Genomic DNA, 12,720 nt, shown 5'->3' on the forward strand with positions numbered 1-12,720 from the left:
ACATATCGAGACACTTCGTGACGTTAGAATTATAAGGTTCTATCTATAAGGTTTACATAATCTGATCCATTAGGTGTTTATTAATGCCTGTGTGGTGTTATGTTTAAAATGTTGACATTTTTGAGTTAGTAATTAATAAAATACAAAGGTTCCATCTCACAAAACATAATGGAATGTAAAAACTTTGACGCTCAATATCTCCGAACTACCCTAAACGGAGATAGAACCTTATAATTCTAAACGGAGATAGAACCTTCTCATTCTAAACGGAGATAGAACCTTCTCATTCTAAACGGAGATAGAACCTTATCATTCTAAACGGAGATAGAACCTTATCATTCTAAACGGAGATAGAACCTTATCATTCTAGAACCTTATCATTCTAAACGGAGATAGAACCTTCTCATTCTAAACGGAGATAGAACCTTCTCATTCTAAACGGAGATAGAACCTTATCATTCTAAACGGAGATAGAACCTTCTCATTCTAAGCTCACGACTTGTACTTGTAAAGGTTTTCTAATGAGATTCACACACTGAGGGTGCCATCCACCGTGTGCTACCGGTAGTTGCTGGTCCGTTTTGAAGGAGAATCCGTCATGGCCTGTGGAGGATGGAGGATGGACAACCCTACATGGACGAGACTCGACCGTTTGCACAGTTGGTTCCGATATCAGAAGTTCCGATTAGGCAACATTTCAACACTGACACGCATGTATCTGAATGCATTCCTTAAATGGAATATTGTCAATGTATTCTAATAAATCCACGTTGATATTAGGCATGGTCGGTGTGCAGTCTGGTCAAAGAGAATTCAAAACAACGCAAACTCGATGCCTGACGTGACGGAAACGGTAGAATAATAATAGCCTAATTGCCTACAATTCTCATATGTTATACGATTCTACGAATCATTCAAGCCCATGCAATGTTGCTGTTTTCTATGTCGATAGGAATATCCTATCTCAATATGACAGACTGGAGCGTATGTACTTACAAACACTTTCGACGCGCTCGGTCAAGATGACAGTATGTCCGTCGGGTGCGAGTCGTTTGGGGATATCCAAACGTCGGATTATTTTGTAAAAATGTGCTTCTTTGAAACGAACTGTAGCCTATGGCTATATATTCTTATATCTATAATGTGCAACTCGCTCCCCCAAGCATACACATAGAATGTCAAAAGGCGATTGTATTAATCAATCTATTGCCATCGATTTCAATATCGTATAGTCCGAAATTAATAATGACCATATAAATATACATGCACTATATACAAATGCAGCCCCCCATACCATGAACACGGATCCCTCACACTCCCTCCTTCCTTCTCTTTCTCTCTCCCTACAATCTCAGCTAATTCACGACGTCATGATGGAGACGTAACGTGCGTAGTCCTTTTCTCACGCACACATTTCCTTTCCCCCAGACGCACGCGCACGTCTAGGCCCACAACACTACTAATAAAAAGAGCTTTCAATTCTTTTCAAAAGCTTACGGACTTATCACTCATCCTATCAAGCAGAATTATATCTAAGCACTATGATTCCTAATAGATCTAGTACCATCTATGTACGGTGACTGTACCTTAAGCCTTTGTAAAGCTTTCCTTCGGAGCTTATTCTGTCTGCGAGCGAAGCAAGGCACTAGTCATTTCCACAGCATTGACTGCCTATTCTAGTATTACTACCTCTACAGTGCTTCACTCTTTCCTTCTGGAATCTGCTCATGCCATGCCATCTATTCTGAGCACATCAGGCTCCTTCATATTTATATCACTGTTGAATAATTGAAGCATGGGGATAAAAGATAACCTCTCCTTTAGTGTCTCTCTCCATCTCTCTCCCTTAATGTCTCTCTCCATCTCTCTCCCTTAATGTCTCTCTTCATCTCTCTAACTATTTCTGGAAACCCCATATTCTCATATCATTTAAAAATAAAAATAAATGTTTTCTTCACATCAACACATTACAATATAAAACACACACACACACACACACACACACACACACACACACACACACACACACACACACACACATTTCAACCCCCTCCCACCCCCCCCCCCCAAAAAATGGCCAAGAGCCAATAAGATACCTTGTATGATCTTTTATTGTTTTGACTGAGCTATATTGCATTAATGACAGTCAACTGTACTACAGTATAGCTGGGTGACATAAGACAACTGACACTGGAAACCTTCAAGAGACGAAGGGGGATAGATAGACAAAGCCATGATGGAGGGATAGAGAGAAAGAGGAGGGGAAATTGAGATAATCGGTCATCTCTAAGGTGATGATATAACCAGAATTAAATAAGATCACTTAAAATAACTGTACAATTACGTTTCTCAAATCTTCAAATAAATTGCACAACTGTACATTTCATTATTTTCCAGCATTGTAAATCAAACACTTATGTACAAGCCATTTCAGGACTCCTTTTCTTGTGCCTTGCACTTTGCTAACTCAGTTGAAGAACATACAATAACAGTCCCAAAAAAAGAAACAGTGCTAGGATGACTCACAATTCACAATTAAAAATGAATCTTAAGGGAACACCCATATCCTTCATAGGAATGTTTCTCTGTCTACAGTTTAATACTGTTTTATATTCAGTTCACAACTGTGTAAAGTAGGCAACAGCAGCTACAGCTATGCAGTATTCTTCTCCTAGTGTGTTGCATCAAGGCACACCTCAAAGGATAACCCAGAAGGCTCAAAATAGGCAATAGGCCTATATTTTAAAGTCATGGGCTGTCATATGTTTCTTTAAAATAAAATAAAAGCCTCCAGATTATGGTAATGGTAAACACAAATAATAACCAAAAAAATGTACATGTTTTAAGATAAAACAGGTAAAACAACATACGTCAGCTTGAACTTTTAAGAAAAACCTGTGAGTCCTTTTTATTTTATTAGCCCTGAATACTAAACAGGTAATAACTAATCAAAATAAATAGTCTGGAGTAGGATTGCAAAATTCCTGTAAGTTTGGGAAACTTTACGATCATTTTTGAAATTATCGGAAAGTTTCCCAAATGTATGGGAATTTCGTCTGGAGTGCATGCTGTCATTATTAATAATGGAATATGTATCCTATTTTTGTGTTGTTTGCTCAATTTAATCAAACAAAGTCAAACACCTCATTATTCTTGCGCTGCAAATAAAAGTTTTAAGTTGTATAATGTTCTTACCAAAAAAGAAACTCAACTGTATATGAATTCAAGCATGCTTCCTCGTTGGACAGGAAGAAAATAGTTTTTGAGTTATTCCGGAAACCAGATAAATTTTGATTGAATACGGCCCGCAGTCGGCATTAGTAGTCTCTAATATAACTTAATTGTTCCTTCATGCACTAGGAAGTTATTTTCCTCAGGTATCCTTATTACCAGAATAAGGGATGTATGCAGCTAATCTCAGAGGCATGTAAGATCTAGGAATTCCTCATAGGATGCAAAACCTCCTAATAATATTATTGTCAGTCAGGGTACCTGTGCTTCTATACTGAGTATCATAAACTGATCCTCCCCCTCTTTTATATTTTGGCTTTAAAACAGAATAGTGAGTCAGACCACCTGCTTCTTTTCATGAATTATTACGACTATCCGCTGTGGCTATGGCGTCATTCACCTCACAAACTGAAGCTCCTGTGATGTTGCTTCAGAAACTGCTGCTGGCGGGCTTTCGCTGCAGTTTCCGCCTGGCCGTCTCGTTTCCCCCCCCCTCCCCCCCTCTCCCTCTCTTTCTCTCCCTCATCCCCAGTCACGCTGCCCACATCGCTAAAGTCCCCGAGGTGCTCTATGGAGTCACATTTCTCCAGGTCGGAGGCGATGGTCTGAAGACTAAAGACGGAAAGGGAATCTGACCCGGCCCTCTCTCTCTCATTCTCTTTCTCCGTCTCCTTATATTTCTCCACCAAGTCGTTGGTTTTATCCGCTGCTCCACTACCATCCACCCTGTTCTCCGTTGCCCTGCCCCCACATGCCCCGCCCTCTGCCATGAGCCCATAGTCAGACTCCGCCCCTATGGGGGGACTCCGCCCTCCACAGGATGTGGTTGGTCCTCCTTCGGCTTGGTCCCGCCCTCTCTGAGCGTGGATCTGCTCGCTGATTTGCTCCAGGTTGCGCAGGGCGATGGAGTATCGAACTTTTACTTTTGCCACGCGCTCCTCCAGCTGCATCACTTTGGTTTTGTGCTCCTACAGTCATACAGAGACAGGAAAGACAATGTTGGGTTTCTACAAAGGTTGAAAGCTCTCATCACTGTCATCGGTTTTATACCAAAGGCCGAACAATATCATATAGGAGCTGTAAGGAAGGATATCACAGCAATATGTCAACTAATTCCCTGCTTTTCTGAAAACAGCAGCCAATCATTTGTTATATATCGATGTTGGGTCTGTGTTATTACCTCAAGTATGTAGTTGAACTGGGCCTTGAGCTCAAAGTAAGGTTTGGACTTCATGATGACCCTCTTGAGGGATTTCTGCAGGGTCTGGACCCGTGCTTCTGCTTCCTGACAGGAGTGGGTGACGCGCATATGCTCCCGCTCGCTGCGCAAACGCTCCTCCTCTGCCTCGTTCACCTGGTACACGCACACGCACACGCACACGCACACACTGTAAGCATGGGCCCTGGGAATCTTATATCAGGATGAATGAAACAGCTCCATCAGCTCCACACCACCTCATTGATCGTATTTTGATCAGATGATGCAGATTGCTACATGGCAGAGCCCACAGCGATACAGCCATTGAGTTGGGACTCCCCAGCTGTTACCTTGGAGGTGGCGTGATTCAGCATCTCCTGCCAGGTGGGGTCCAGGGTGTTCTTGCCATCTGCCATGAGGCCCTGCTCTGCCACGTAGACCATTTCCCTAGCAGCCGTGTGCATGGAGACGGCCCGCTCGTAGCTCAGAGCAGCCTTCTGCGTCTCCTGTTGCGCCTGTGGGAGGGCAGGTACAGCCAATCAGATTTCGAGGATATAGAGCATGGAGTTACAGAACAGCCAATCACCTTGGACTTAAACAAACCAGACATGTCACAGTTGAGAAAAGTAGGAAACACTGACAAAATGACCTCCAGTGGGTAGTGGACACGTCTTAAGTAATAAAGGTGCATTTCTCAACTCTTATTTGTAAACGCTTTACTTTTACATTGTTGGTGTATATGCATGAAATTACCAACACAGTGCATGCATGTACCTCTTTGGCAAGCCTGCGAGCCTCATAGTAGGGTCTAGCTTTCTCTATGCAGGTACCGAGCTGAGAGCTGTGGGCATTCAGTTTCCTTGCCGAGTCTGTGAGGATCTTCCTGTAGCCTGATCTGGCATCCTACAATAAAATGAAATGAAAAATGAATGTCAAAATCTAATTTCATTGTAATGATCCTTTCCTGCTCCTGAATGACATCATTTTGAGATTTGATTACAGCATCCTGGCTTCATGTGGGAATTGAAACGGAAATTAACCGACAATTGATTCTCTATGAAACATTACCCTAACGTGGAAGACGCCATCGCGACGACTCTCCACTCCACTCTATCCCACCTGGAGAGGGGGAACAGCTACGCGAGACTGCTCTTTGTGGACTTCAGCTCTGCCTTCAACACCATCCTTCCAGACAGGCTAGTGACCAAACTACTAGACCTGGGACTATCACACTCTATCTGTGCATGGATCAAGGACTTCCTGTCTGACCGCCCCCAGAGGGTGCGGGTGGGCTCCCACACCTCCACAGCCCTCAGACTCAGCACTGGGTCCCCCCAGGGCTGCGTGCTAAGCCCCATCCTCTACAACCTCTACACCTACGACTTCACCCCCGTCCACCCCAGCAACTCCATCGTAAAGTTTGCAGACGACACCACCGTGGTGGGCTGCATCTCGGGGGGGGACGAGGCGGCGTACAGGGATGAGGTGGAGCAGCTGGGCAAGCTGTGCAAGGTTAACAACCTGCTGCTGAACCAGTCAAAGACCCAGGAAATCATCGTGGACTTCAGGAGGAAAAAATCTGAGGTCCAGCCCCTGCTCGTCGATGGAGGGAGCGTGGAGAGAGTCTCAACCCTCCGATTCCTGGGGGTGCACATACAGGATGACCTGTCCTGGAAGACCAACACAGCAGCCATTATCAAGAAGGCACAACAGCGGCTCTACTTCCTGAGAGTCCTCAGGAAAAACCACATCAGACAGGAGCTGCTTGTGACCTTCTACCGCTGCACAATGGAGAGCATCCTCACCTACTGCATCTGCGTGTGGTTCTCCAGCTGCTCAGCCGCAGAGAGGAATGCGCTACAGAGAGTCGTGAGATCGGCCCAGAAGATCACCGGCGCCCCCCTCCCCTCTCTGGAAGAGCTGTACAACACACGCTGCCTCAGGAAGGCCTACAAGATCTCCAGAGACCCATCCCACCCTGGGAACGAACACTTTGTTCGGATGCCCTCGGACAGGCGGTTCAGGACCATGTTCGCAAGGACAAATAGACTGAAGCTCAGCTTCTACCCCAGGGCCATTCAGGCCCTGAACACAGCAAAGACCTAGGTTCTAGGCCCTGGACAATCTAGACAATTTGATGGCAGCTACTAGATTGTAATCAAGTGCAATACTGAAACACAACTGTGAACATTTCAAACCTGCAAACTGCGACACTTTAAATGAATGTGCAATAACACTATGTGCAATATGACAACCCTCGGGTACAAAAGGTTCAGAGATAGGAAATGTTAGAATAGGTATAGCATAGCATAGAGTACAGCACAGTGTTTTATTTGTATAGTATAGTATAGTGGATAGTGTACATAGCCTTTATTTATGTAAACCAGCTCTTTTCCCTTCTTGTTTTTATTTTTTTTTCCTAGCACCAGGGGAGCCCCCCCCCCCTCCCAAATGTCGTTGTTTGGTACCTGTACTATATCAATGACAATAAAGACCATTCATTCATTCATTCATTCATTCATTCATTCATTCATTCATTCATTCATACATTCAAGAGGTGTGATGTATGGTCAATGGGGTGGAATTAGTTTTATCTTGTGATAACAGTAATCTTACATCCAGTTGAAGTTCCAGTTTGTTTATCTCTGCACTTGCTTCATTGAGGTGTTCCAACTCCTCCTAGAAGCAGAGAGAGATGGTTTGAGGGAACAGAACTATTTGACAGTAGCATTTCTTAATACAATAGTAATAACAGCAGTAATAACAACGCGGGAGAGATGAATGCAGTTGGAGACACCAATAATGTTCATCAGTATGTCCATGTGAAAATGTAATTCCTTTAATTGGCTTCTAACGGCTTAACCAGATTCCAAAAGCTCCTCCTGTCACAATCCGTTACATTTGGCATAATAATCCCTGTTGATCTCTACATGGATTTACAGATTATCGAATTAGGATATCAACCATTTTACAGCTGCATTATGTACAAACATTGATTCAGAAGGACAGTTATCTTGGTTTAATCATAGACAGTCACACACATCTTTCCATTTGCAGTTACCAAGACATGGCGACTATGGATCACAATCAACAGTGTATTATTGCCATTTAATTACCTGACAGTAGTAGCACCTAAAAGAACATCTGGAGTTCTGATCTCATGTTGCCTCACCTGAATCCTGGGGTCCAGTTCCTCCTCATAGGGGCTCTGCCTCTGGCCCTCTGGCTGCTGTTTCTCAGTCACACAGCCTGGCCCCTCGCAGGTGTCCTGGTGCCCCTCGCAGGGGTCCTGGTGCCCTGTCTTCACCGTGTCTCCACTCGTACCTGTGTCGTTAGTCTCAACACACCTCACCTCCCCATCACCACCGGGGGTCTCTTCCCTCAGCTCGCCCGGGTCGGGGTCTCCGGAGCCGGCAGGGCTCTCACGCAAGTCCCCTGGCTCCATTCCAGGCCAAAGATAACAGTATAACAATAGAACTAGCTAACGGTGTTTTTATTTTCACTGTCTTCTTCTAGCTAGCCGGCGAGCTACCTGGTAAACGACTCTATAACGGGCATAGTTTGGGCCTAAAATGCACTCTAAAATAGATTAGCTTGCTAGCTAGCTAGCGAGAACGATAAGCGTTAAGCTAAATGAGCGTTACAGTAACGTGACGTTCGCCGGTAATTAGTGGAGCTAACTGCAAGACATTCAAATCTCATTGAAATAGAAAGGGATGGTGATCAACTGATGTTGAAATTAAATCGAATAGGAGACCCATAACCATGTCCTCTCCTCGCCCCTCGTCTCTCCCCCATCTCCCACCAGACTGGCTGGCCTTTCACACACGAAGGTAAATAAAGAACGCTTTAGTTTGGCCTCTTTCGGCTACCGTAAGGAGATGTGTTTCTGGCTGCGCAGAGTTGTTCTGTTTTCAGTTGAATGAACTTATTTAGTATTATTAATGAACTTATTCTTATTTAGTAGAGAAAAAAGACACACGAGTTGAACCGAGTTTGAATTTAATTCCAAAAATATAATAACATACAGAATGGTTGATAAGCCATTTGCACTCAGACAAAAACACACGCCGCAACTCTTTGGACATACATAAGCATACGTGCTAATATTTTAGTGCTAATATTAATGCAACGTAATAATATTGTTATTATATATTATAGATATATATTAAAATAACAGTTATCCAACGGATTAACTTTATCCAAAAATGTCGTAGCAATTATATTGTAAGACAAATCACTAGTTGAACACCAGCACCAAACCACAGATTGACAAGCAGATTTGCATCTGACAAAGATGTACAGAAAGGCTCCCACATATTGCATATTAATTTGAAAACAAAGTGATCAAACTGGACATTACATTGAATGCAAGAATTCCATGTGCATGATTAGCATATAAAAAATAAATCTCTGTTGAATATCTGATACAATGGCAAATGGCTACTCCACGATCCCAATCCTATTCATTGTAAAAAATACATTTCTAGATTCGAACATATGAAAACACCTGAGAAGTACAAGGAGAGCATCCCAAACCAGGAATAGAAGCGATGTCTTATTAATACACACTATATCAGATTTACACCTAGCATTTATTCTTGCTCCAATATAAACTCGCCACTTAAGAGTGTATTGTAACCAATACATATATATATATTTTTTAATTTTGGTCTGAAATAGTCTCTTCCATTGACACACATACCGGTAGATTAGATTTTCTGCACCAATTTATTCTCTACAGTTCATTTTATTATCAACTCCAGCTTGGGTCATACTGGTTCCATCCCGGAAGAGGTGCTAAGTAGATTCTCCTGCCCTTTGACAGAAAACTGACCACTCCCCGATACCCTGTCCGTGGAACTCCTGACTTCAAGTCCTCCATCACCCCAAGGTTTTTGGCAAACATTTTGAAACTATCCTTGCTTGTGTACTGCAGACGAAAGGGGCCTGCCCCTTTCAGCTGGCTTCCCTGGACCTCTTCATATTTCACCAAAGGTGCACTGTAAACCTCCCTCTCAAACATCTCTTTGTATTTCTCCTCCTTCAGGTAAGTGAGGTCTTTTTTGGTGAAAGGCACAAATTTTGAATTCAGTTTGATATAACGCAGGTACTTGTCATAAAACTGGCCTAGACTCACACCTTTCCTTCCAAAGGTTAACGATCGGGATATCTCCGGGCGAATACAAGCTCTGTCTTTGCGCTGGCTTGGCTGACGCATCCAGTCGTCCCAGAATGAGTCTGGCCATTTGGGCTCCAGCTCGAACCAGAGATCCCGGAGGAGCATCCAGCCCAGCCCAGGGAAGAAGTCTGTCCTGTAGAGGAGGTCTGCTTTCCCGGGGTCTACGTAGCCGTCCCGCCCGTTGTCATTCCAGGCTGATACACACCACAGAGATGGGTCAGACTTCAAGATCGGATGTAGGGCTGTGAAGTATTCAAAGAAGTCTGGCGCCACCTAGAGTTGAAACAAAAATTTAATTTCCAGCACAGACAAAATTAATTATCCACCCACACATGGACATGATTGTATACATTCAGACCATTGAGCATTGCAACATTGAACAATGTATTTAAACTGTTACATTCAACTTTGCACATGCATCAGCAAACACGTGATATATCAAATATACAAAAACAATCACCTCCAAGTCATCCTCCACAATAACAACAGCGGAATGGGAAAGCGTGTTGAACACTTGGTTAAGTGCCCAGCGATAGTGCCTAGAGATTTTGTAGTAGCCTTGAAACTTCTTGTGATCTGGTCTCACAGAGATATCAGACAAATCTGGTTGTTTTAAGTGTGTAACCTCACTGCCGTAAGAGCCAATCACTTCTGCAGTCTCAGCATGGCCACAGTCCTGGCTCACTATGATTGGGTGGAGTTTGGCTGAGGGGCGATACTGAATGAGCTTATCCAGGCAGCGTCTAACGGTGACCCTGTTACAGGCTATTACCAAGATAGGAATGACGACTTGAGGCTGGCTACCTCTGTGTCCATTATCTTTTCCTCCTTCCCATAATGCTCGGTGACTCTGTATCTGAAGGAGGATTTCTCTCTGCTTCTCAAGCTCTGCCTCAAAGGCCTCTGCCATACGCATCACATCCGCAGCCACGTCGGCCCCGGCATTGCCGAGCCCTCCGGCCAGCTCCCGCTCCTCTCTGCCTCCTGGTTCACCCAGTTGGCCTGACGAGGGCCGTCGCCACAGAAAGAGGACCAGTATGGCATTCCAGGCAACAAACAGGAAACCAGCACAAATAATGAGAGAACTTCTCCGAGGGACCATGGCCTAGCAACTCTGGAGTAAGGGGTCGTCAAGTGGACAGGGTTTCGAGAAAATACGGTACACCAGAGAAACATGGAGCACATAAAGGGGCATGGGGGAGAGGCCGTTCTCTGGCAATCTTACTGCTACAAGACAGCGGTCATAGGGTTGTGTAAGAGATATTTATATTGTCACTTAACTGGGTGAGTCTAAGTATAAATCATCAGGTATTACTTGCAGTTATACGAGGGGAAAAAATAGTGTAAGCCTCGGTCAAAAAAAAAAGACAAGGAATATGTACAGGGTATGGGGGAAGAACTGAGGGAGAGCTGGGTTCATATTGAACTGGAACAGGAAGTGAGCAGGTGAGCAGCTGTTCCTTATCTCATCATGCCTTCCACGTCAATCTAAAATGACAAAACAAACAAGGGATATTGGTTAAGAGAGGACATGACATGGCCTCTGGGGTACAGTTCAACTGTCAGCAAACACAGCAACTTGTAAGCAAGGAAGTAACGAATGTCAAATAAAAAAAAGATGACAATCAAATAATTAGATAATAAGAATGACTTTTCGTACATTTATAAGTTGTTTCATTCAAGCTGGCAGGGTCGCCTAGGAGAGGAAAGCCACATGCCCAGGGCTCATGGTCATATTTATTGACTTATCGATGTTCGTATCACCTGTAGCTTAGCGAGCTAGTTCTTCACCGCGCATTCTGCCACCGTGCAAACTTACATCTTTTTTTAAACAATACATTTCAAGTTTACTAGCATTTAAAAATAAATTGCAACTCGAAAATCACATGGTAGAGAATTATCCCCAGAAAGTAGCTGGCTGGCTAGCTGTCTTACCTCCCTGCTGTCTCTGACTGGCCATGTCTTAATCATGTCGCCTTCTCTCCCAGATCCATTACTAAATGCGAGGACAGATTCTGTCATTGACGAGGAAATGATATATCGCTGTGAATGATATATTTCGTTTATGTTTCCTAACGAGCTGCTTAATCAACAATGTAGTTAGCTTGTTACTTCACCTTCTTGTCACTTTTTTATAAAGACAGAAAATCATAAAACTTCCGGTTAGCCAATATCCACAGGAAGTCCCGCCCTAACTGTCACCTTGAGAACATTATGTCATTTCTGCATGGTTAAAACATGAACTTATGTGTGTTGGCCTTATCCATTAACATATATTTTTGCGTAGCCAATACCAACCCCGTTGACCTTTTTCCTGTACATTAAAAGGGGGCAATCTCTATTTGGTACATCAAAGTTTTACATTTGTATCTCTGCCTATGAAATTGAGAGTGGTTACATTCCTCCAGACCCATTTCTCAGATGTTTACCAATAAGAAATACTAGGAGATGGCTTTGTTGTTGTTTGAATTATAAATTGCAACACACATGTTTAGTTTTTGGGATTAGGGTGTTTGATGGTTTAATGAAACCCATCTCTCTTTAAATTAGTCTTGCAGATTCATGTATTCATGTGTAGGTCCACAATTTGATTTAAGTGACTTGATTTAAGTGATTCTTTCACTTAAAGTGATTCTTTCAGGGGAGCCCCCCCTCCCAAATTTCGTTGTATGGTACCTGTACTATATCAATGACAATAAAGACCATTCATTCATTCATTCATTCAATACATGTTGTTTGTCAATGTCAAATCTAATGAGGTGTTTCCAAAAATACTGCTGTTCAGCAGGCTACATGTTTGGGCCTACTGATCTAGGTTAGAATGAAAACATCACAAATTATCTCCCTGTCACAATTTACAGGATCATCCAAATGTAAAAATACACAAAATATGTCTTCAATAAATCTCATATCCAGATGAAAATGCATATCAATATCATGACACTTCTTTAATTTAATGAGAAACAGCACAATTTCTAGTAGGCAAGGCAATCTGACAGGCCGCATACCCAATGGTTTCATGTTGTGACCGTGGCTTTAAATTGATCCCAGTTTTAAAGGATTTTAACACGATAAATCATACACATTGTAGGCCTACACACGCAACATG

General features: G+C 43.1%; 2 protein-coding genes across 3 annotated transcripts; both read right to left on the reverse strand.

Moving 5' to 3' along the window:
- Window positions 1-2,151: 2,151 nt before the first annotated feature.
- sh3bp5la (SH3-binding domain protein 5-like, a) lies at window positions 2,152-7,874 on the reverse strand (the record flags this gene model as incomplete). Its single annotated transcript, XM_080540678.1, has 6 exons — window positions 2,152-4,199; window positions 4,412-4,585; window positions 4,780-4,944; window positions 5,204-5,332; window positions 7,046-7,108; window positions 7,602-7,874. The coding sequence occupies 6 exons, from the start codon at window positions 7,872-7,874 to the stop codon at window positions 3,633-3,635; spliced, it is 1,371 nt and encodes a 456-aa protein (XP_080396804.1). The 3' UTR covers window positions 2,152-3,632.
- A 606-nt stretch (window positions 7,875-8,480) lies between these two features.
- On the reverse strand, window positions 8,481-11,655 carry mgat1a (alpha-1,3-mannosyl-glycoprotein 2-beta-N-acetylglucosaminyltransferase a). Of its 2 annotated transcripts, none has more exons than XM_080540910.1 (3): window positions 11,547-11,655; window positions 10,072-11,099; window positions 8,481-9,884 (listed from the first exon to the last, which is right to left on the reverse strand). In XM_080540910.1, exons 2-3 carry the CDS (start codon window positions 10,711-10,713, stop codon window positions 9,186-9,188), a joined length of 1,341 nt encoding a protein of 446 aa, XP_080397036.1. In that variant the 5' UTR covers window positions 10,714-11,099; window positions 11,547-11,655; the 3' UTR covers window positions 8,481-9,185. The 2 variants fall into 2 exon arrangements, with proteins under 2 accessions (XP_080397036.1, XP_080397037.1); XM_080540911.1 differs by lacking the exon at window positions 11,547-11,655 and adding an exon at window positions 11,272-11,400.
- Window positions 11,656-12,720: the final 1,065 nt, after the last annotated feature.

The sequence above is a fragment of the Nansenia antarctica genome (genome assembly GCF_963989245.1).
Source record: "Nansenia antarctica genome assembly, chromosome: 10".
Taxonomy (NCBI): domain Eukaryota; kingdom Metazoa; phylum Chordata; class Actinopteri; order Argentiniformes; family Microstomatidae; genus Nansenia; species Nansenia antarctica.